Source organism: Nipponia nippon, unplaced genomic scaffold (assembly GCF_047370975.1).
Source record: "Nipponia nippon isolate SJK-2023a ecotype South Korea unplaced genomic scaffold, ASM4737097v1 scaffold_10, whole genome shotgun sequence".
Lineage (NCBI taxonomy): Eukaryota > Metazoa > Chordata > Aves > Pelecaniformes > Threskiornithidae > Nipponia > Nipponia nippon.
In genome coordinates this window covers 8,412,503-8,438,316 of record NW_028262291.1, presented here as the reverse complement: position 1 = coordinate 8,438,316, position 25,814 = coordinate 8,412,503, and the positions used below count along the sequence as shown (strand labels likewise).

Genomic DNA, 25,814 nt, shown 5'->3' with positions numbered 1-25,814 from the left:
CCCCTCCCCAACAAACCCAAGAAGCCCCCAAACCATTAACCTTGATTTCTGATTATCTGCCTGAAATACCCAAATTGACAACAGGAAAATAAATGCCTGTGTAGTGGAAACCATTTACGCGCAAAATACTATAAAATGTACACAGTGGAAAATGTCGAAGGAAAAAACATGCTTTTTAAAAAAAAATTATCTGAGTAATACTTATCCTAGCTCTGACTTGTATCTGAAAATAATCAATGAAATTAAGACAAGTCTCTTACAATGTCCTTTATTGAAAAGAGAATCCTTTGTTCCTGTTTTTATTTTCTAACAGATTGAATGCTTTCAGTTATATAGCTGTATAATAGATCTATCATCTACCAGTAACAGTCTTCAATGGATATTTGTTTACCTGAACTACAACAATGAATATTGAAATATGCATAATTTCCTAACATTTTATTTAAGGACACTTAAAATGCTTGTAAATCATGAACAGTAACCAGTCACCACCTTTATAATCAGTGTAAAGATAATCATATAGTTTAAATATCTTTCTTTCCAGACAGTTCTTATTTGTGCCAGTATAAAAGCTAGTACAAAGATATCAATCACATGGAATTATTCCCTATAACCTGTAGGTTAAAAAAGACAAAAAGCTGGCTGCTGAGAGGTGTATCTGAGGTGGAAGTACCTGAACTAATACCAGCAAGTGACTGTTAGGTTGTTAGTTTTCTGTCCAGCATATAAAAATGCAATATAGATGTTAGTATTTCCTTTCTTGATTCATTCTGCAGAGCATTCATTGCTATGTATATATAATCTCATTACTGGCTTTGTAGCTGTTTGATTTTACTCAAAGGTCAGCTTTGATGTTGTTTCTATTTCCAGGTCTCCCTTAAATCGTGTTCCGAGATTGACCTTTGACAGAGTGACTGCAGCTGAAAACAGTGGTATTACAGTTTATTTATAAAACTTTTCTGGATCCCAGCATTTATCTGCTGATTGGGTGTGACAAGTCCATTAATTCCCACTTTGTCAAAGTTCTCTGAAAAAATAAGATAATTGGGATTAGAGAGAGTGGGGGGAAAAAGACTTTAAAAAAAAAATTAAAACATTGAAAAGCTAGCCTTGTGAATCTCCCTAGAAATGTCCTGATTAATAGCAATGTATCACAACATTACTTTATCACCAGTTCTTCGTGATTTCAATAAGTACAAAAATTAGTTAATTTTACATCCTTCTTATAACAGGATGTGTCCTACAATAAATAGGAATACCATCTCCATTCCTGTCTGCAAAAATAGGTTATTTAAATTCAGTGCTTACTGGAAATGGAAATAAAAATAAAGGACACTCGTTTTGACATTTGCTAAAATGTACCTTAAGTAAAACTTGCCAATATGCTAAAATAAGCTGCTTCGGCTTCTTAATGCCTTATGTGCATGTTTGTCCCTTGTATAATCTTGATCCTGTAAGTGCTTGCGCATCCAAGTTCCAAGTAGTCAACATTAAGCATACAAATAGCTTCATTCAGTTTAAGGAGAATGCTTATGTGGTCAGAACAGGCAGACATAAATGTATGTGTTTTGCAGAATTAGGATCTATATTTCCATTATTACATGTACATATTGATTTTTAAGTACTAGCCAAGAAAGTCAGTTATGTACAACAATAATAGCCTATTTTTTTTCTCAAGTCTTTCATTGCTCTTACTTGCTGGCTTTTTGAAGGATAGTTGAGGTTTGTACAAGCAAGTTCTGTTTTTACGCACTTATATAATGCTTGTGTGTATCGATAACAAGTAGTGACAGCATTTGCTTAGTCATAGTCTTTCTTCTCCACCTTCTCCCCTACGCCCAGTTCTGCCAAGGTGCCATAAGTAAGGTTTGTGGTACTTCCCTGTCAATGCACAGCTTTTCCTGCTGGGTGGCTCGCATTTGTGAGTACAGAATCCAAGTTGATTCTATAGTGATGAAAACTTCAGGAACACATCTATCAGGATGAATTTTATTTCTGTTTCTATATTGGTATGGGATAACATTAACTTTTCACAGGGAAAAAGTAGAAACTTCAGGAAATGGAACATATACCACTTGATGCTGGTTACAGATAGTGGGGGCAAACCTGCCCATCAGTGAAGTTCATGGCAAAATTCCAGGCCTGCAGGAAACCTTGTATTCCCCTGGCTATGTGGTACCAGAAAACTTTCACCATCATTATCTTCCTCTCTAGACCTTGCAATTTGGGGGACATACTAGAAGCTGAGAGAGAAAATGTTTGGAACATTACTGTACTCGTAATCCCTGGAGCCGGAGTCACTGATTGTTTGGAATAGTTTGAGGACTGTTTTATGCTACATCTGGGGTCAGAGTGAAAACAGAATTAGATGATAATTTCTTTCTTCTTTGTTCGAGTTTAACTGGAAGATGTTGTGGTTTCAGTCTATTTCGGCTTTATGCTGATTATAATTAGTTACGCTGTCATAAAACAGTTCAATTATGTCGTCTTGGTACATTTCATTCTGTTTTCTAAACAGTCATGAGTCCAAAATGGAATTCTTATGTAAGAAAACACTAGTTTAAGAAAATACATCTCTGCCAAAGCTCTAAAAATCAATTGCTTTGCCTTTGTTTACCCTCAGTTGAGAAGCTTGTTCAGGACTCCCAGAAAATTTCTGGTGTATGGACTAACATGCACTTCACAGCTTGGCCAGGATTGACATGAAAAGCTGTTGTATACAGTAGAAGGTCAATATATTCATTTTTGTTGTAATATAATAAAACTAATGTTACTTAAGAGTTATTTTATGTATATGATTCTCACTTCCTGTTTTTTTTGCAATTTAAGATCTTAAATTTTCTTTGTATGGCCTGTGGATCAGCAGGATCCTGTTAGTTATGTTAATTTTTACAGATGTACCATAAATTCACATCCTCCAAGGATTAGACTTTTACAGTATTTATTTTCATGTAAGATTTGGAAGCAAATGCCTATCAAACATATCTATAGGAAAAGATACAGGAAGCATATATTTATTGTATTCATATAAAATAAGATTTTAGAATATGATTCTGATATCACGAATTTTTGCATAAAGGGTCTCAATGCAGAAGTAATTAGCTTATGAAATCAAGTGTGTTAATAACAATACTTAGATACTTAGGTACAAATTAAACTTCTTACTCATGTAAAATAGAGGCAATTATACTTAAGCAGGTACTGAACTAGGATTGATAACTTGTATATATAGTTATCTACTGAGTTATCTAGACTACTTTTATAGTTAATTGAGGTGAATACACATTTGTAAAGAGTTATTAATTTCATCCTAAAGTAAACTTCTAGACAAGTTTCCTGAATTGCACTCCACTGGTGCTTATTTCTCATCATTAGCTATAGAGCTGGATTGGCTCAGATGTAGCTAAAGTGAACTGAGATGAGCCTCACTTCTATGGCTATTCCTGACTCAGCAATGGACAAGCCATTTGACTTGTCTTAGAAGAATTTAAATCATTTTGGTTAGAGGGTCTTTACATAGTAGTTTGCCACTATGATTGCTGCAATGCAATCAGTTTTAGATAAATTCCTGATGTAACTTCATTACTGTATACAACTGAGTAGACAGCACTGGAATGGTTAGTTTCTTTTCTTGGTAGGATGCAAGAAGGGTGTATGCAGAAGAACCTAGAAGTGACTAATACTTCTCTGTCCTGAAGGTTTGAGTTTCACCCAACTTCATTTTGGTAACAGAATAGTAATATGCTTAGCATTTTTTTTTTTCAAAATAGTCAACTTAAGCAGTGTTTATTTGTTCTGTAGTGGTTCTGTATTTTATAAGCTTACAGTTCTCTAATGTCTCTCAAAGCCATTTTATGGTCAGGAACATTTGAATATTTCTAGTGCAAATATATTATAAAAATAAAAGGAATAGCTAATACAGACTTAAAACTAGAAATTGTGCTTATATCCTGTGGCTTTGATATTAGAAAATAGGATGAAAGAATCCAACAGTTATGCATCTGAACACTAAATTATAAATTGTAATGTGATATCTTCAAGAGGGACTCTTTAAAGCTAAATTCAGGGTAAAGGTGCCAGATACAATATTTTTATTTTCAGAATCTTGAAGTTCAGTGAGGTACAGAAAGCACTAAGAGGATTACGCTAAGAGGGAAAAGGTTCCGATGCATGTTCTGGATGTATATACTTAAATGTTTTCAGGTTTAGGTATTAGAGCTGAGCCCCTGGCTGTTACTTTTAATCTTTTATTGCTAAGTAAAACCTTTCCAGCTGAGGAGAATTCAGGATGTATAATCCTTGTGCATAAGCCTGGGATTGTAGCTAACCCTGATAATTACAACCTGTTGTTCTTTTATCACTGTTGAGAAAGATCACCTATAAATCAGCAAGTTGGGATAGAAAACCATCAACTGATATAATCTCTTAGCATTTTATCAGCTGTTTTGGGTTTTCTGAGGGGGGCTGGGGGAGAGTTGTTTTTGGCTTTTTTTGACAAATAAGTATTGCCGTTGTAGGATTCAAGACTCTATTTCTGATAAGAGTTTTAGAGTTATTCTGTATCCTTCTATGTTCTTGATCTTTTGCAGAATGTGGAACAATTTAAATTCCTCCGTAAAGGTTACGGATTCATTCATAGTGGGAGATTGTCAGTATTTGATGGATAATTCAAGTCTGACTTTCCATCATGCTGTTGCATGTTGTCTATAACTATTCAGTCAAGATATTTTGAATAGAAGAAAACAAAATAGATAAAAATAGAGACCTGTGTATGAATTAAACACCTTAAGTAGAGCATTAGCCCTTTGTTATGAGTATTTTGTCAAACTACAATTATTAGAATAAATGTTTGTCAATATAAAAAAATTATAAGAGGAAAAAACTTATACTACCTACAATTTTGATTTGATTGCATTGGCATTCTTTATGGAAGTTGTTTCCCCCCCCTCATGTTTTTCTAATATTACAAACTTTTGCTTAGCTAACTGATGAACAAACCCTTTTTTTGTCTAATTTACATTTTTTGTTTGTTTTAGGCTTTTATTAGATGCATTATACTCTTGTCTGCACTTCTAAGTTTTATAATTTTATTAAAGAAGAACTTGGTGTTTTGTCTTATGAATGCTTAAAGAAAACTCTTTCATAAGTGCGATAAAGGCACCCTGTCTGTAATGTGTGATAGTTTTCTGCGGTACAATAAAACAGTCAGTGTAATTCTTCTACTGCTGTTTGCAAACTTTTTCAGCTTTGTTTGCAACTTTGCTCTAGCTCAGTTAGTTCCTCCCTCTGACTCTCATGGGCTGGTAGTCTTGAACAAACTGTAAAACAAATTGAAAAATTTTGAGTCCCCAAAAAGAAAGTTAATGACCAGTTGTTTCTATAGATGCTCGCTCTTCTGATTCTGCATTTTTAAACATTTCAAGTGGGATAAGAGGAGCATGATGTTGACTCTTTACTTACTGTCACAACCACGATATCTCTTTGTATTCCTGGGAGTTGGTCTGTGATCAACCACTAAATGAAACATTGAAAGGTTAAAACCTTTAACCTAAAATTAATTCATTAATATTACCATGCTTCACAGACTTTTCTTCATCCCTTATGCAAATAGGCCAATTTAGTAACTCTTGTATAAAAAAACCCATGTACACCAAAAGATAGCTTTGCATTGATAAGTCCAAAGTGCACTTTGCATAACAGATATACTTTGATTTTGTAGAATTGTAAGTATAATAACATTAACTTATTTTGATAGGTTTAGGCAGGCTGATCCCAAGATGTTTTGTGCCTTTGCCATTGAGAAAATGATGTTGGCATTTCCCAGAAAAAATGCTCTCAGAAGCTAGCAGTACCATTGATGTTCTGGGCTCTGGCTAATGTATGGCTGATCACCAGATATTGTACCCATAGGCTGTGATACTTTCTTTTGTGACAGTGTCAAAAATCAGCCATGAACATAAACTATGAAGGGTATCTGAAGCAGGGTTTGCAGTCTAACTTGTTTGTGTGAATGTACAATATTCGTATTTTGTAGAATGATGTCATAAAAACTTTGAAGCTCATCAAAGTTTCATAAAAACTGTGTTAGATATTTTTGGTTTGGTTTCCTTAAAGGACAAAGTGTATCTCTGTCTCCATATCCTTGTGGTGTTGTTTTTTATTTTTTTCTTAAGATCATGAAGTAATTTCAGTGTGAAATTTAACAGGTAATATATTTTTTTAAAGTCATTCAAGTCTCATGAAAATACATTGGTTGGTAGAAAGAGTATAGCATAAGCACAAGTCTAATTAGATACCAAGGAATCCACAAAAGAATGACTTGTGTCTCACAGCTGAGTGTTGAACTGGTTTTTCACCTTGCCTACTTGTATGCTGTGAATCCAACACGAAGTCATAAATCCATAAGAAACTAAGCTTCACTAATTCTGTTTTCCTGTAACTAGTTGCTTTTTTCTTTTGAAGACTGAATTTCCTCTACACAACACACATTGCTCCAACTTGTGCTGACCAGCAGAGATTCTGCTACACTTTGGGACAGTGAACAGGAAACTATCAACCTGAACAGAAATATTGTCCCTTCAATCAGTCTTATGAGCACTGAATAATTCCACAAGAAGATACAATGAAATGTCTCATGCAATTACATCTTTGTGCAAGTTTGTTACTTCTAGCGAAGGGTTGTCATTTATGAAAAGGACTCTTGATCTTCCTTGCATCACAAGGTCATGGGAGCTACACCATCTCTGCTCTCAACAAGTGCGAAGAAAGGAGATGAGAGGAAGGGCAGTCCTGATGTTGCTATCAGGTGTGGGCTGTAGAAGGCTTGAAAATGCCCATGGAAGGGCAATAAGGAGACCTGACACTTCTTTCACTGTGTTTGCACTCTCACTGGATTTTGAATATTTCCTTCATGACAAGAACAGTGGTTTTGGCACTTCTTCAAAGTTGAAAAGGCTAGGTTGGTTTGAATTTCAGAGAAAATTGAATTTTATAACCTAGGAATCAATACCATGAAGGAACAATAATCTCTTAGGATAAAACATGAATGATATCTTATAGAAAAAAAAATTATTCCTCAATTTAATTGTTAGGAGATAATTTCTAGTTTCTTTAAATTTGTCAGTGCAATGATTGTACAAGTCACCATGAGGAAAAAATAACCTTAAAATGCTTCTAGTGTTAAATAAGCCTCAAACTTATTTTTTTTTTTTAAAGTAAAATATTGCAGGGAAATCTGAGCCAGTATTCACAGGGGAAGGGGCAGGGGAAGTTGGCTTTAGTGTTTGGTTTTTTCCCTGTACTCTGATCAAGTGGCAGAGAAAGCTTTCTTGTGCTTGGAAGGAATTATAGTGTCTAAGCCTTGTGGTCATGGAAGCATAAACTGATGACAGTAGTCATAAGAAAAGTAAAGACATAGCTGAAAACTTCTAACTAATCTTTCCTTGAAAAAGACATGGTTTGAAATAATACTAGAATTCAATCCAACCCATTATCCTTATGAATACCTTGTCTATACCCATAAGGAATAGAAAAATAACTGAATATCAGATTATTCCTGAACAGGTAAGTGATCTGTTTGAAAGTGTTACCACTCCTATCTAATTTTAAACTTCATTCATTTAAAATATACCTTTCCAACTATTCAGATGCTCTGGCAAATTACCTAGGTCAGTAAGTTTGCCTAGAGTAGGCATAAGTCAGTGCAAAGTTCACTTGTTTCTAGGCTTTTATACCAACTATCTCGTGTTCAAAATCAGGATTTGATTATTAGATTTCAATTATAAATGTTTCTTTCCTCTGACTCAGCCCTATGTTCATCTCATATTTCATTGGAAAATAAAATACAGGTTAGATTTTCTTTATGTTGTCACATCATTTAACAGCAGTTTCTCGTATTTCCAGCCTGGCATTTTCCTAACTAGCAAAGTGATATTTTGAAACTTCAGTAACAATAATTTATTTTCAGCAGGAAACAAGTTATCTATACAGTTTTAATCATCCATTTTATAATATGAAGATCAGCTAGTTAGCAATAAATAATAAACTTCTATGAAGTTTATAAAAGTTTTAGAAAAATACAGTAGAGGCTATGTAGTTAACTTCTGCTTTCTGCATGTTGAATTTGATTTTTCTTAATTTTTTCTATACTTTTTCATGGCAAGGCTGTGTGGGAGATTTGCTGTTTGTAGCAATTGTTACATCTGCACTTAGACTGCACAACAAAGAATGATATAAGGGAGAAGTTGGTAAACTTGAGTGAGTCCAGTGGAGGGCCACCAAAATGGTCAAGGGGCTGGAGTTAAGTGCAAAGAGGCTGTGAGAAGTGAGCTTGTTTAGCTTGGAGTGGGGGAGCTTTGGGCAGACCTGACAGCAGCCTTCTAATACCTATAAAGATGTTACTAGTAAGATGAATCCAGGCTCTTCAGAGGTCCATAGTGGAAGAACAAAAGACAATAGCCATAAATTGAAAGAGGAGGTTTAATGATAGAAGATGAAAAAGGTTCCCTTTAAGGGATGATTAAGCATTGAAACAAGGTGCCAAAAGAGTTATGGAATCATCTCCATCCTTGGAGGTTTTCAAAACCTGAAAGGACTAAGCCCTGAACAACTAGGTTCAAATTCAGTGTTGACCCAGCTCTGAACAGGATTTTTGGAGCAGATGAACTCCTAAGGTCCCTTCCAATGCAAATGATTCTGTGACTTAATCTTTTTTTTTGTCACCAAAGTGTTACAAAAGCATTTTCTTGATGAAACATTTTCTAGAAACAGTGGAGCTGATGTGATCCTGTATTTCAGTGTGGTCTTCCTCCACTCCAACAATGCAAATGGGATAAAACAGCTCCTTGTGACATATCTTTAACACCTGGTCTGCTTTCATAGTCATCAGTTATCCCTGTTTTTCTGTTCCCTTAACTGACAGCAGAGGGAGCATATTCAAATGAGAATTCATATTCAAATTCTGGAGAGAAGGGTAGAGACAGGTTCTTTGATACAGCCAAAACCAAATTACTGGCTAGCCCAGAGTAATAATTGTATTCCTTTGCAGGGATTCTTTTGGAGATGATAGAAACTATGGGGAAAAATACTATTGCTGTCCTATTCTTGACTCACCCTCACTCAACATACTGTAATCTGATGCCATAAATAGCAGATGTTAACACTTTCCAAACTAATTCCAGAAGAAAAGGAGAAAGCTACCTCTTGCCACTTTGTTGTGCACTTTAATTGAAAATATATATATATATTTAACTTTTTGGAAAGCTTAGAAAAGTCTTGGAATATGTATTTGTGAAGACCAGTGCAGCTTGGATTAAATAAAGCAGAGTATATTTTAAAAATACTTCTACGTGAAAACCAGGTGGTATTTCTGTATAAAATTAAAATAGTTTTATGATATGCTTTTTTAAAGTATATTACATACCAGATATGATTAAAGCCTTGCTTAGCCCACAGTCACATGCCAAAGACCTATTACTGATGTTCTGCATACTAATTGCTTCCACCACATTATCTTTGTTGTGAAGCTTCACCTCTTGATGAATGTAACCAGTCCCTGAGTGCCAAATCAGCCCTGTCAAGTTCAAGTCAAAGGTCTGACAACAACAGGGCCATTCCACACTCAAGTACATTAGCATATTGCCAACTTTATTGCTAAATGTGAACTGCTTGTACTGCACAGATTTATCTGAAAGGAGATGGTGATACTGTAAGTAGCCGATCATTCAGTCAGCAGAAGGAGTAGTTACCCAATTAGCTGGTTTAGCCTGGGATAGTGTTACACTAACTATTATTTGGAGTTTTGATTTCTCTCAAGAATTACAGGACAAATGATAAATAGCTCATTCTGGGGGTTACACTTTAAGTAAGTTAGACTAAGTGATTTACAGAGTTTAGTTAAACTCAAACTTAGTGATTTCTGCTATTCATAGATCTTTTTTACTGATATACCTAAATGGAAACCTTCTTGTTCACCCTGAATAACTCTGACCATCCAAATTCCATTCCTGAAATCTCAGTGTACGTCTTACCTAAATTTACTATTTTTAGTTAGGTTTTTCCTATGGCTTATGGGAGAGATTCACAGTATGCTTGAAACATGCAAAAAAACCCTGGATTTGTTTTTAATAATCCTATCAAATCTGGATGTTGACAGACTTTTGAAGTGGCCTAAGCTCAATCCCTTTTCTTTATTTCATGGTAAAGAAATAGCATATACTGAAGTGTCTAATTCTACTGTGTGGAAAAATGAATGCATTTTAATAGACCATTTGTCTTATACAAATTTTTTCTGAGTAAGTATTTGTCTTGTAATACAGGTCTTGTTATGATTCCAAGATACATGATAATGGAGATATTAATATTTAGAAGCTTTTTTCATTCTTTGAAGACACATGTCTCCCTTTACGTCTTAATGTTCTGCTTAACTGAGGTTTGCCTGATTTTTTTTTTTTTTTTTTGATTTGCATGAAAACATCCATTTATTGAGTTGTGAAAAGCAACTCATATGAAGCAAAGATTGAACATGGGACCCTCGGAAGTTCAGTTAAGTAAGCACAGGGCAGTCTGAAACCTTCTTTGAATCTATCTAAAAATACTTTGATATGGGAAGCTCATGAAACTGGCACTTTTGTGATTTCCAGTATTTTCTGTTGCAGTCAAGCCAGCAATTCAGGAAAAACTTATCTCATGGTGTGGCCATTTCTGGCCTGAGGTAGCAGAAGAAAATACACCACCTGTGAAAGTTCAGATACAAAACTTTATCAGAAGTTATAAAATCATTCAGTCCAGTTGGATATGCTGCTGAAATATTTATTTTCATGCTTAATTGAACCAAATAATGTTTTGCTGACATTCTACAGTACGCAGGTAAACTTCAATTATCATTTGTTTATCTCTTGCTGTTCTGTAGCACAATGTTGTCTGAAACATTTCCAGATATTAAGCTGTATTCATACAGCGGGTTTTTCTTAGAAATTATAAACCATCTTTGTGGACTGATGTTTTTCTAAAGTTACTTCTTAATCACCGGTTCAGAATAATTATTTATGGTTGTGCGGGAGGATGTACAAGAAGAAAATGTTAATAGAAATACATATAGAAAAACTATCCATGTTCCCAATATAGAATTAGCTGTTAGTGGCTTTTTCTACTGTAACTTTTTAAGAAGGACTGAAATTTGCAATGATGACAGTCACTGTAACTGATAATGTCCTTTATAGCACAGTTCTCCCCACTCCTAATTTTTTCTTACCCTATAGCCAGTGTAGTAAAATGTTGAAAACAAAATACTTTAATGATATTATTAATATAGCTATTGCTATTTAAAAATGGAGCTTAATGAAAAAAAATATTTTTGAGCCATTGATTTCTAGCAAAGCTTTAAGTGATCTGCTTCTGTTATAAATGTGCACATTGGAAGCAAAAGCAGTTCAAACTGGACTTTCGGTATGTTTAATCAGCATTGTTTCAGACTTGGAGTAAAACTTTACGTTGGCTCAAAGACTATAGATTTGTTGCAATCTTTGCAGTTCACTGAACTTTTTTTCTGTGCATACATATTTCAAGTAAACTCTGTAGTTATAAGTATAACAAGTGACACGTTATGGACCCTGAATCGTTGCACTGTGAAATATGCACAGAAAAAGGACAAATGAAGATATCAAGGGTCTGTTCCATTTTGCACTGAACTGTAAAATGCCACCCTTGTTGTACAGAAGATCACTGGTTCTGAGCAGGGCTCATTGACTGCTAAGTTGTGGATAGTGTTTCACTTTCTGCAACTGTTAATATCCTGGGTTATCCAGGCATAATGACCTCTCTATTTGTGACACATTGTTGAATTTTCTGGTTCTTTTAACTTATTCAACACCCCCCCCCCCCTTTTTTTTTCTTTTTCTCTATTCATTGGAAGGCTGGAAGGATTCTGAATTGAGCTGTGGTACAGAGCTGCCTTGCTGTTGGTCAGCCAATTACAGTTGAAATTGGTGGTGGTGGCGCATCTGTAGATGAATATAAACTAAAGTATACAGGAAAGGTATTCTGTGTCTGCACTAGCTGTTCTGTATATAAGTAATGCATGTATTTTGGATAATATTGGACTATCTGTAATACTGTTTGCTTTTGGCAGTTGTTAAATCTGATATAGTAAGTAATTCATACTATAATAATCCATATTATGTTATAGCTGACATTTGGTATTTAAATTCTGATGAGAATTAAATTCCAATTTTATAACTAGCCACTAAATTACAATTGAATCATATCATCTTACTTATTAGATATTTTAAATGCTGATAAAGATTTATATATTTTAAGAACTTTGCTGCTTCAAAATATGCAAAGAAAAAAGGGTTACATGTAGTGTACAGCATTTGGTTTCCAGACCTGAATGCTTGCTCTGATCTTGTAAGGATCTGAAGTTAGTTGAAGTGTACTGTCTCATCTCATATTAGGACCCGTGCCTATATTCCTTTTCTTTTTGTTCCCCAACAAAAGAGCAGTGTTTAGTTTGTTTTTATTTGTACAGTATATTCTGGGTAGCTCCAAGTTTACTCTGGCCCTACAGTAAGTTGCATTTTGGAGGGCTGTTTTAGCTGCCTCCAACCACAAGTAGAGTAGGTTTATGTATACCTGGAATACCTCATATGTATAAATACCTTGCTTATCTTCAGCATTGCTGTCTCTCTTTTATGCTATGTTTTCTATGACTTACTCCCTCATAAGATCTGTAAATCTTGCCAAACTTCACTGACATAGTAGAAAAAATATTTGCTAGTTCCAGAGGACTTTGAAACCCAGGCCCCATATAGCAAATAATATGGTGGATCTAATATTTGGTACCAAAGCCTTTTCTCCTAGTATCAATCCATGTTTCTGTCTGTCATTGAAATGTTCTGACATTCTCTGTTGGTAAACTGAATGATGTGATGCGATCATACCAGAAAAAGTGTATACTAGATATTGACGAGTCTTCCGTATCTTCTAACAGCCTTAAAAGAATCCAGTTACATATTTATTGTCTTTCTACGTGGCTCCTGTAAGAACACCTGTGAATATTTACAATGTTTGCTATAACTAGCCCTAGGCCACGACAGAAGGAGCAAGGGGAAAGATTTCTTCATAGATTGTACCTATTAACTTGTTCAGCACAAGAGATTATTTGCTAAGATGGATATGCTCCCCATGGCATAGCTCTGAGGGTCACTGTGCCTTTTACACCCAGACTTCACAGAAAAGAAACAACTGCACAGGATAGGGTGAGTGTTTTACTAGACCATTGGGCACATTGATTTTTATTTTCATGGATATGTAGATCCAATTGAAATAACCTAAAGGGGCTGATGTGATACCCTGGGACTGTTAGAGATGTCAAGATTCATACTAAGTCTGTATATTTCTACTTCTTGGTACTCCCTGTAGAAAAATAGCATGGGGTATCATTGAGATCTGTCACTTGCTGACACTTAGGGGAAAAATAACCCCTACCTCTGCTAGACATTCCCAAGACATATCCCAGACACAAAGATTGTGTACTGAAGCTAGTTTTGATTTATTTACATTAAAGCAAGTGTTATGCAAGTCAGACGTGCATGATCCTGGCTGCCTGATATATCCTTAAGCAACTGTCTGTATATTGGCATGCAAAGAATTTTTTCTTGCCTGATGTAGGACACTACTTCAGAAATGTGTTTTTGTAAACACCCTGAAACTACAGAGCAGGAGCAGCTTCTATTTCAAGACTTGATAAAATTGCATCTATTTAAGCAACCTCTGTTCAACTGTCATGTTAAAAAAACTATTAGACCACTATAAAATGTCAAAATTAATAGAGAATGAAGAAGTCTGGAAAACTGAAACTAAGAAAACTGAAACAACGTAAACTAGAACTTATTTGAAATCTGGACTTTTGAATTTGCCAGGAATATTATGCTTTTAACAAATGTAAAGGTGTTTAAATTATTTTTTTTCCCTAAGGCTTGAGAAAAAAACTATATTATACAGGTTATTTAAATCTCAGAGAAAGTAGGAAACGTGAACTGTATTTTAAGCATCAGGATCATATTTTTTTCCTGTACGTGTGCAGTGACTTTTTTGAAGCTGTTTTTCAGTTTCAAAAAAACTGTATCAAACTTAGGTAAAGATAACTTTATCTTTATATCATACAACTTTGGCAGTTCTACCTGTAGAATATAAATTTAAGTTTTGTGATGATCTGATTTTTGCTCAGCTAATATAAATAAGATAATTTAAAGTTTATCTAATATTGTAGAGCTTGCCAGATTGACAGCGAGATTTGCAGTTCTTATTTTAGTTAGCAGTAGTACAAACTTTTCCTTTCCTTCTTACCATGTGTTGTTCCCAACTTTCATATCTGGCATAAAAATGTTGTTTGGTGTCTCTCTTGATATATAAAGAAAGCTTTGTTGTAATGAAAAACTGTCCACAAGAAACTAGTCAGGGACAGTTGGTTAACTTTACATAGTTTGAATCATGAGCTGATTTTCAACTTTTTTAACCTATAAATAACTAAAAACTTGGACTGGCTTCAAGAACCTTACTGCAAATGCTTTATATTCCAATATATTAGACTTTAAGCTCCGTAGTATTTTTATAAACTCTCAGAAATGGAGGCAATTGAGGTTGACAATCAGGTTTAGATTATTATTCTAGGGAAATATGATATTCTGATGTATTTATTTTTTAATACAGTTGGTGAAATAAAATCTTACGTATGTGCATGCAGATATATATCTTGAGATTCACAAGTAAAATAATAGATATCTATATATGTCTTGAGAAAATCAATGGGGCTACATCTGGTTGGTGGCCGGTCGCTGGCAGTGTTCCTCAATTCTAGAGCCAGTTCTGTGCAATATATTTGTCAACGATCTGGAAGTAGGAGTTGAATGCACCATTAGCAAGTTTGCTGATGATACCAAACTGGGAGGTGCTGTTGACTCTCTTGAGGGATAAGTTGCCTTGCAGAGGGATCTAAATAGATTGGAGCATTGGACAATGATTAATGGGATGAAATTTAACAAGTAAAAATGCTGAACTCTGCATCTAGGACAGAGTAATGCGGGGCACAAGTATAAATTGGGAGAGGAGTGGCTGGAGAGCAGCCCTGAAGAAAGGGGTCTGGGGGTGCTGGTTGACAGCAGGCTCAATAGGAGTCAGCAGTGTGCCCTGGCAGCCAAGAGGGCAAACTGCATCCTGGGATGCATCAAACACAGTACAACCAGCCAGTCAAAAGAGGTGATTATCCTGCTGTATTCAGCGTTGGTGTGGCCTCACGTTGAGTACTGTGTGCAGTTCTGGGCCCCACAATTTAAGAAGGATGTGAAGGTCCTTGAGTGTGTACAGGAGAGGGCAACAAAGCTGCTGGTGAAAGGGCTGGAAGGAATGTCCTATGAGGAGTGGCTAAGGAGTTTGGAGAAAAGGATGCTGAGGGGTGACCTCATTGCTCTCTACAGCTTCCTGAGGAGGGCAAGTGGAGAGGGAGGTGCTGAGCTCTTCTCCCTGGTATCCAGTAATAGGGTGCATGGGAATGGTTCAAAGCTGCACTGAGGGAGGTTTAGACTGGGCATTAGGAAGCATTTCTTTAGTGAGAGGGTGGTCAAACACTGGAACAGGCTTCCTAGAGAGGTGGTCAATGCCCCAAGCCTGTCAGTGTTTGAGGCCTTTGGACAATGCCCTTAATAACATGCTTTAACTTTTGGTCAGCTCTGAAGTGGTCAGGCAGTTGGACTAGATGGTCATTGTAGGTCCCTTCCAACTGAAGTAGTCTGTTCTAGGTAGAAAGAAAAAGTATTTTCAGAAATCTCTTTTCTCTCTCTTAATGAATGTGATTTGGGTTCAAATGCTGTTAAACATTAATGGGAAATGTAATAATTTGGAACCTGATTTAGAAATCCCAATGTCATCGGTATCATAGAACTAAAACTGTTCTAGTTGAGGTAGCTTTTCTGATTTAGTTTGCATTATTAGAAAAATAAATTCATTCCTTTTCACTTCAAAAAGCCTTAACGCATGACTCGCATCCCATTCCTTTTATCCAATAGAATAAGCTGCAGAGGACTTGCTATTTCTTTTCCACATCTTTATTTACTGCATTAGATGCTTATTCATGGTGTTACTTCCAGAAATCAAGAATTTTTTCCTTGTGAAATCATGCTATTTGAAGTGTAAATGCTATTTTCTCTGCTAATTTATTTCTGTGTTTTGGTAAAATGAGATATAACTCTTTAAATTACTCATTTTGTAACAAGGGACAAAAGCAGCTCCTACCAACAATGGGTTTAGGAAATAATGGCTCTATCTACTGTAAAGCATGGTATTTGAATTTGCTGAATGTTGGATTTTGTGTGGTGTTTTTTTTAGTGTGTTCCTTTTTCTGTGTGAAACTTTCAATGAATGATGCTTGCTGCTTCAATGCTGTGATATTACTGCATTATTTCCTGTTCATGTTATTTTTAGAAATTTTTTCTATTTAGGGAATAAATAGAAACATACTGTATTTTATTGAAACCTTTTTAGAATTAATGGAACCAGTTCATAATTTTACTTATGAATTTTTATTTTTATTTTGTTTTTAATGCTTTGTTTCTTGAATTGTAGCACACATTTCAATTATGTAGTAAAAATAGATCTTATTCTTTAATCGATATAGTAACCTATGATAACTAGAAGTCAGTCTTCAGAAGTAAGGCAACTCTAAAAGAAGTCTAAAGAACAACTGGCATCTAAAATGAGCTGTATGCTTCACTGCTCTTATATAAATTTGTTAACGGAGGCTTAAAACACATTCTGGGATAGAAATTGAGACCCTTAAGCTCAAGCTTGATATGTTACTAACACATTCTACTAATATTTAACAAGCACAAAATACGGAGTTTGTTTATAGAACAAACATGGAAAAAACTTCAGTAAATAGTGAAATGTTCTTTGACTAAAGAAGTTAGAGGCATCCTATTTTTATTGCAAATCATGCAACACCTTTGTGCAAAATTAATGTGATGTGGGGAGAATTTTAAAATACAGTCTTTAATGTTGTTATGGATGCATCTTAATGAGTCTTAATAAAATCCTCTGTCAAAGCAGGTGTCCTAAAAACTAGCACTGAATAACAACAAAATTTTTTTCTCTTCAGGGCTAAGCAAAAATGCCAAACTTAGAAACACCCCTCCCCTCAGTGAAGTAAAAAAGTAATTGCAACAGAAGTTATTTTTTTTTTTTTTTCAAAATAACACTGAATTACTGTTTGGTTTTGCTTACTCTTGCATAGCTAAAGAAAATAGCCCTTTTAACATAGATTTTCGATTAAAACAAAATATTTTCCTGGAAAAATATATTGCTGAGAGGTTCCTTTCTAGTAACTTTGGTCAGATCAAGGGTTTGAATGACAACAATTTGGATGGTGCAAGGGCAATGGTCTTCAGTGTGCAGTGTTGATAGAGGAGTTGTTCTTCATTTGTGTTTTATGGCTGGGGATCTCAGTCAGCAGCTTGTTTGAAGTCTGATGTTTTGTAGGTCAGCTGGGTCATACAAGTTACTATCAGGAATCCATGGACAGCAGTGGAAGGGTGGTAGAGTACTCACAGAAATGTGGTTTTATCCCCAGCAGCCTTGTTCTTCTCAAATAAATAAGAGGTGGGTTTGCATTAGGATACTGGGGGGTATATTTCATGATTTGTGCCTCTGAAGAGTCTTTAAATTGTACCTTTTTCTGAGCATTTGAACGTTTTGAGAACATTCATAGAAATGTTGGGAACATCTGCAGCATTATATACTGTTAACCCTGGGAAAATTGCAGAGGACCACTGTCCAGTAGGAAGTCAATACCAGATGCTCCTCTCTAGCACCAACTTTCCTTTTTCATCCTTTCATCTGGACATCAGATTAGATTCTATTACTCACATAACTCTGACAGCCTGCTGAAAGGGAGACTGTTCCCATTGCTTTGTCTGTTATCTGGAATTGTGCTAGAATGATTCAGATCACCATTAAATAAAAATGCAGTTGTCAGCTGTATGATTCTTTATTTCATTATGCATACTGACTGTTATTTACTGGAATATAAAAATTATTGTAGTTTGTATATTATGAGGAGAGAGGTTTCTAAAGTGTCTGAGATTTAATAACTAAACACTGTTCAGTTCTGTCCTGTGTTTCTTCTTATCAGGAAAAGATGCTAGTAGATAGTAGTAGATCTCTTTGAAAAATGGTATATTTCTCTATATATTTCCTATCACATTCACTTTATCTGTAGTGTCATGTTATTTTAAGTTGCAGCATATGTAGGCCAACAAAAACTGACATAAAGGAAAGCAGCATAATACAATGTAATGATATGTGACACATCATTCAGATTGAGAAAGAAACTCAGTTTCTTGGAATTAATACCTACTGCTCACTGTGTTTGCCATTAACATACTCTCCTCTATGCATACACTCTCCCCTATGCAATCAAGGTATGGTTTATTATATCAGCAAGTACTAGCTTGTTCTGAAAAAAACATTAAAATAATCAAGTATTTTTTAAGATCTTGATTCATAACTCAATCCTGATGTTGCTTTCCTGTTTCCCAAACTATTTTTATGCAGAAACAACAAATTAATCTTGATATTTTTCTCTTACATTTTTAGTTAATAGACTAATATTTAATGATATCCATATTTGTGATAGGTCAAATTATGTACTCTTATTCATGTAAACCTTACAGATAAATAAAATAAAAGTATAAGTCAATAAAAAGTATTAGTAAATTAAAAAACTATAAGTAAAAGTATGAGTCAATTATCAATTCTAGAAAGTAAGCAAGATAAGCTAATGGTGCTCTTTAACATGCTATGAGTTTTGAACATGTATTTCACAATAGATTTCAGCATGTGGTGTGCACTGAAAGCAAAAGGTACCCTAGACATGGTGGAACACATTTCAGACTAGAAATAAAACTTTCCAAAGTATTGTATTTGCTTAAGGGTAGAACTAGCTGGGAAATGATTTTTCTTCTCCTGGGAAGGCTTGAGGCTTTTGTTGCATTCTGCACTGGGAGTTTGTTTTGTTTCTTCACTTTCCTGAAGACGACAGGTTCCCTGGAATACCTACAGAAGTTGTTTACCATGAAGGGAACACAGACCTCTAGCCCTTGAGCTGAAGCAAGCAGAGATGGGGACTCCCACCCCAACTTCCATGCTGCCTGGCATGCTGGCACAAGCATGCCACACAGTGAACTGGATTTGAGTACCCGTATGGGTAATAACTATCATTTTACTGTGTTAATTTTAACTTCAGTCAGTTCTCTGTTTGTATTCACTGCATGTCTGCCAAATGCTTTCTTCTGGCACAGAAGCAACGATGGTATGGGGTCAGGCAGAAAAGGTGAAAAGTGAGAGAGAAAGAAACCAGAATTCCTTTTCTTAGCAGCACTAGTAAGTAAAGTGAGTGTGAAGTGCTTGTAGAGGAAGACTTTATTGAAAGAAGTGGAATCTTAGCTCATTGCTCATGCAGCCAAGTCTGAAAAATATAGCAGAAATCTAAGTTGGCGTATTACGTCAGAATTAAAACGCAGATGGAACTATGAAGCAGGAGAGAAAAGTTCCATAATATATTGTCTACACAAGGTGATAAACAGCAGGAGAGTTAGTATTATTGCTTGATGAAGAATTGTTTTCCTTAAGAAATAAAAGCACCCCACTGTTTGTACTCTTGCTGTTGAAGGCGTTTATTTTAAAGTAAAATATGTGGTCCTAAATTGAAAATATCTGCACACATGGGAAAAGTTTGACAGAAAGTTAAAGAAGAAGTAATGCAACTGAACCTAAACCTGAGCTTTACTGTTAGGAATGTCTAGTAAAATTCAAGATCAAAATATTTTAATATTATAAAGTATTCTTAAGATATGAGCAAAAAAGTCTTCTCGAACTTGGGCGTAGGTTTCAGTTTTGGTGTTTCACTTTCCACTTGATGTTAGAAGTTTCACTGAGTCTGTGGGATGTCCATGCAGAATTGGCTTTGGAAAATATGCCCAAATGCTTAAATACTGTAGGTATTACCTGCCTTATGAAATAGCTTATGTTTATTCACTAATGAGAGAGGAAACAGAAAAAGATGGCTTTTCTTGTACTTGTGAGACACTTCATTCTGTAACCATAAGGCTATAATAGATTATTGATTTAAATTTGTTAGTGTTAACTGTCAAAGTATTTTAATAGCTCCCATTTTTGGTCTAATTTAGTGTAGTTAATATCTATACACTTATTAAAAATAGTACAGTTTCTCACAGAACTTTAAACTACAATTTTCATTGTAAGTAAAAAATATTTCATATAAAGGAAGATTCTGCCCATTTTATCATGAGGACAGCGGACTGACTACTGCTTGAATTGAAGTAGTACCTGAGAAACTGCAATGTAATCATTTCACAGACTGAGCTAAAGAAATAAAACTGATCATGTTACCACAGTACAAGATCTGGAGATTATAAGGTTACGTAGCTGAGATGTTAATATCTCAAATTCAACAATGTAATCATTGTGATTTTTTTTTTTGGGGGGGGGTATTTTGCCATGTAAGCAAGGATCAAAAGTATTAAGAAGGCAATTGTCGTCTTTAATGAATTAAAGCAGTAAAATTTTTTTAGTTTCAAAACCATCAGGAAAGTTTTTTCTGTAGGTGATGTGTCGTCATTTCAGAATATGCTGTTTTAAATTCTTTTAATATACTACATTGAAGTGCCTACCTAAATGTCACTTATGCTTAATTAAATATTACCTAAAGACAGGGATACAAAATTTTGTGTATTCCTATTGGTAAGAATTTTCATTTTGAGCTGTTGGTCTTTATTCTTAAACTGATATGTAACATTCAAATGCTTTATATAGTTTTCACTTTAGTGCATACAAAAAGGTCACTAACAGTGACTTTGAATACGTTGTGAAATACGAAGTTATTTACATGCAGCAACTTCTGTGACATTGTTCCTCATGTTTAGACTGTTGTGATTCTGCTGATGTAGCTGATGTTTTTCTTCTTTATTCCTCTGCCTCTGTCCTTTCCTACAGGCTTACCCTGAGTTTGTCCTGACCTACCTAGAGGAACTAAATGAAAGAGGAGGTGACCCAGACAGAAAACTGCATTCACCATGGGGCCTGGTCTGCAGCTCATCAGGAGATAGACAGCAGCTCAGCAGTAGAGGTCACAGTCTTAAGCCAGAGGCAGGTCAGACACAGTCCTTTCAAAAACACGTTTTGAAAAGAGAAATATCAGTGTGGAAGTCAACTTATTTCCTTAAATAAATAACCTAATTTGATTTCTTAATAAGATATTTATATATTAGACAAATGATAGTTGTATACAGGATTTTAATGAACAAAAATGTGTGTTTGTGTCTCAGAACAGTTTAAGCTTATAGCCCATGTAGGACAAATTTTTGATATTTCTTATTTCCTATGTGGAAAAACTCAAGGAAAGAAGGGAAACAAACAAACAAAAAATCACTAGATTGCTAGATTTGTCCTTCTTGATGCATCTTGACATAGTTATTTGTATTTCTGACATTTCCTGCTAATCAACAGCCTTACTTGAAAAAGTAGACACACATTACATGGTTGTACTTCCATCTCTTAGGTTCTGCAAAAAAATGTCAGCAACCCCAATCAGAAACAACTTTCAGGACCTTTGGACGCCCATTTAATGCCTGCAGATCCCCTAGGGGAGACTACACAGCTGACAGTGGCACTGGTGAGGAAACTAGAAGAGAAACATCCTAAGGCCTCAGCTCAAAGGTAAGCCACTGACAGAACTGATATTTATTGTTCAATGACATTAGATGTTTTCCTTCAGTTTCATGTAAGATTGATTTCCTGGATATTATTGAAATATCTCAGAAACCCTCTGGCTGATAAGCAAACGGGGATTTTGACCAAAATTAATGAAAAGGGGTGACATTTATGTACTTTATTTTTTTATTTTGAAGATTGATGTGGATGATGTTTGGTAGTAATTGCAAATTTACTTTTTAATTTTTATCTATAAACCTCACATCATGTGGATTATGTAAAGAAATAGGACTTGTATCAACATTGTGACACATTTTGTGCCATAAGACTTAAGTTTAAATGGTAAAGGTTTTGTTAGAAACCTGAAGGTCATGCTGAGCCAAAATACTAAGTGATGCAGTCACTTTCAATATAGCACTGTATTTTAATTTCAATAAAAGATAAATAGTAGTGCTCTTAATTACTTCTATTTACAGCAGCAGAAGACTGCCTTTCTTTAGGTAACTGAAACTCTCTTACAAATGGCATTTGGCTAGTTATTTTTGAGGTTTTGGCTATTTTTAGATCAAAACATTTCAAAAATGGTTCTCCCGTTCAGATGAAAGACCACAAGACATCACTTGCTATTAGAATGAAAGTTGAACTAGTTAATGTTGTTGTTACTGCTGTCAGTAAGTCAATAACAGTAATTTACAGGTGACTGTAAGCAACAACCAGATTTGTTTTATCTAGGTTATCGTAACTCTTCCTTTGGAAGTATTGCCCTTAGAGAACCTGTAGATCTGCTGCTCTGGTCCTCCTTCAAGGACTAGTATTTCTGGTGTTTCATTTATAATATTATATCTTGCAAATATTTAGTCTTTGAGTATCCAAAATATTTCTCAAATGTGTCTGAAGACTGCAACATGACTGAGGTATCTGAAGGTATTGGCTACAGTAGTTTTTGGGGAACTGCATAGGTAGAGGTAGGTTACCTGTATTTTGGGTAACTTTGTTTTTTGGTGACTCAAGTAACTTTAAAGCTTTGTTAAATATAAATGATTTAACTACTAGTAAACACTGTTGTATGTTTACAACATAAACTAAAGTACCAAAGTTAATATTGATTATATTGGCTTTTTCAAAAGATGCCTTCTGCAATGTAAGATGAAGGTTTATACAAGATCGTTTTCTCCACAGTGTTTTGAGTATGAATTGTTATGCTCTAAATATGCAATGTGATGTCAGGGTCACTACAGAGTATTTCACTTCATTTAAGTGCAATGGGATAAATGAAATTTCTTCAACTAAATGTCTGTGCTTTTAGCCTCAGATAACAATATATAAAAATTAAGCTAAAAATCTTTTCTTGCAGAACACAGACATTTGATTTAGAAAGCTATCTGCAGTCAAGATAGCCTTTAAGCACTGAATGCTTGACTTTCTGTCTTTATGCATCTCTTTCTACTAAAAGTGGGGCTATGCAGTCTAAAGCATTTTCCTGAACTAGAATTAAATATAGAAAAAATACATTTTAATACTAAAATAACATTATTTTAGTGTCAGAAACGTTTGGCATTAAATAGCAATGGTAACTAATTCAAAACTTCTGCAGTTAGCTCTGTTATGGGAGGTACTAAGTGATTTAAATTCTCTTTTGCTGATATTTTTCAGTAGACTGTGATAAATACTAATTTATTCATAGAATCATAGAACAGTTTGGGTTGGAAGGGACCTTAAAGATCATCTAGTTCCAACCCCCCTGTAATGAGCAGGGACACCTTCTACTAGACCGGGTTGCTCAAAGCCCTATTCAACCTGACCTTGAACACTTCCAGGGATGGGGCATCCGCAGCTTTTCTGGGCAACCTGTTCCAGGGCCTCACCACTCTCGTAGTGAAGAATTTCTTCCTTGTATCTAATCTAAATCTACCCTCTTTCAGTTTAAAGCCATTACCCCTTATCCTATCACTATATGCCTTGTAAAAAGTCCCTCTCCAGCTTTCTTGTAGGCCCCCTTCAGGTACTGGAAGGCTGCTATAAGGTCTTCCTGGAGCCTTCTCCTCTTGAGGCTGAACAACCCTGACTCTCTCAGCCTGTCCTCATAGGAGAGGTGCTCCAGCCCTCTGACCATTTTTGTGGCCCTCCTAGACTTGCTCCAACAGGTCCATGTCCTTCTTATGTTGGGGGCTCCAGAGCTGAATGCAGTACTCCAGGTAGGGCTTCATGAGAGCGGAGTAGAGGGGGAGAATCACCTCCCTCAACCTGCTCGTCATGTTTCTTTTGATGCAGCCCAGGATACAGTTGGCTTTCCGGGCTGCGAGTGCACATTGCCAATTCATGTTGAGCTTCTCATCAACCAACACCCCTAAGTCCTCCTCCTCAGGACTGCTCTCAACCCATTTTCTGCCCAACCTGTATTTGTGCTTGGGATTGCCCTGACCCATGTGCAGGACCTTGCACTTGGCCTCGTTGAATTTCATGACGTTCTTATGGGCCCACCTCTCCAGCCTGTCAAGGTCCCTCAAGGATGGCATCCCTTCCCTCCAGTGTGTCAACCGCACCACGCAGCTTGGTGTCGTTGGCAAACTTGCTGAGGGTGTACAATCCCACTGTCCACGTTGCTGATAAAGATGTTACACAATGCCAGTCCTAATACCTACCACTGAGGAACGTCACTCATCACTGGTCTCCACTTGGACGTTGAGCTGTTGACCACAGCTCTTTGAGTGTGACTATCCAGCCAATTCCTTATCCACTAAGTGGTCCATCAATCAAATCTATGTCTCTCTGATTTAGAGACAAGGATGTCATGCAGGACAGTGTCAAATGCTTTGCACAGATATTCTGTTAAATAGCTGCTACATTCCACTCTGTAGTTTGTAGAATGATTTTGGTGCCTGAAAGGTGATGTAAGAAATAGGAGACAGGAATTTATTTATCCTTTGTGAAGGATATCCTTTTTGAAAAGCTGTTCAATTTCCAAGTAGCAATAAAATTTGCCTTCCTTTACAAAATAACATGAAAAACTGTCATAAACATAAATGAGTTATGAATTGTGTGTTAGTGGAGGAAGCTAATCCTGTGTCCTAGAATTTTTGTTTCAGGACTTGGTCCAGGTATGTGGGTCGATAAAGTGAAGATTATGATCACTGTTCCTCCTAAGAAGTTCAACTGTTTTTTATAAAAAACTTTCTGGTTAACTGCCCTGCTCAACACATTTCTAGGTTTTTGTAAAACTTTGGCTTACTGAGAAGGGAAGGGAACTGTGTCTCTAAAAGGAGATTCAGCTGCCCAGACATAGGTGTTGAGGGTAATTTTTAGCTGTTGAGGGGGGTATATCACCAGGATTCCAGCTGCTTCAGATTACTGCAAGTCTCCTGTGAGTCCTGTCTTGTATTTGTTAGAACTATGCAGATTCTTTGGTTATGTTAGCAGTCTCAAATACTAGCAACGGTCTATTTTTAAGCTGTTGAGTCCTGTCCTAAATGTCTCCTTTTCCAGCTTAGTGTTTTGGAGCATTTGGATGCATTTCAGAGCTGTCATTCTTAGTGTTTTTCTGGTTTGGTTTCTAAGAAACAGTCACAATCTCATGGTGAGCCACAACAGCATGAAATTAGTCCCAGGTTGAAAGAAAACCTTATTCTATAGGATGTTGTAGGAAGAGCCTTATGAAAAGGGCTAAGTTTCAAAGAAGGTGGTTATTTAAATTACAAGTTTGTCTGTTTGCAATAATGTTCATACAATTAGACTTTATTTTTGCTGGTTGAAGGCTGTAGTCAGCCCTTTTCTTACCTGCATTGTTTAGCCAGTTGTGTATTATCCTATGATATGCGATAGTAAAGACAACAAGGAAATGAGCTGCTTTTTTTGTCCCCTATCTTAGTGGTCTCAGCAAGTCCTTAGTATCTTTGAGAACATCTTATTCGGTGTTCTTTCCAATGTTGTTTTTTCAATGCATCTCATACTCTTACTAATTTACATGATGCCTATAAGATATGAAAACCTGAACCTCATCTCTGATTTACTTGACTGAATCCCTGAGTATCTATGTG

At 35.7% G+C, this 25,814-nt stretch overlaps 1 protein-coding gene across 2 annotated transcripts in view; it reads left to right on the top strand.

The window, feature by feature from the left end:
- Positions 1-868: 868 nt before the first annotated feature.
- The window catches only part of LOC148057054 (doublecortin domain-containing protein 1-like), a 47,775-nt gene continuing 22,829 nt past the window's right edge, over positions 869-25,814 (top strand). For both annotated transcript variants that reach the window (XR_015702068.1, XM_087746774.1), the window contains exons 1-3: positions 869-932; positions 21,064-21,220; positions 21,629-21,786. Coding sequence is in view for 1 of the 2 variants with exons in the window: in XM_087746774.1 (XP_087602900.1) it covers positions 21,104-21,220; positions 21,629-21,786 (275 nt within the window). In the remaining variant the exon portion in view is untranslated. The remainder of the gene's footprint in view (positions 933-21,063; positions 21,221-21,628; positions 21,787-25,814) is intronic.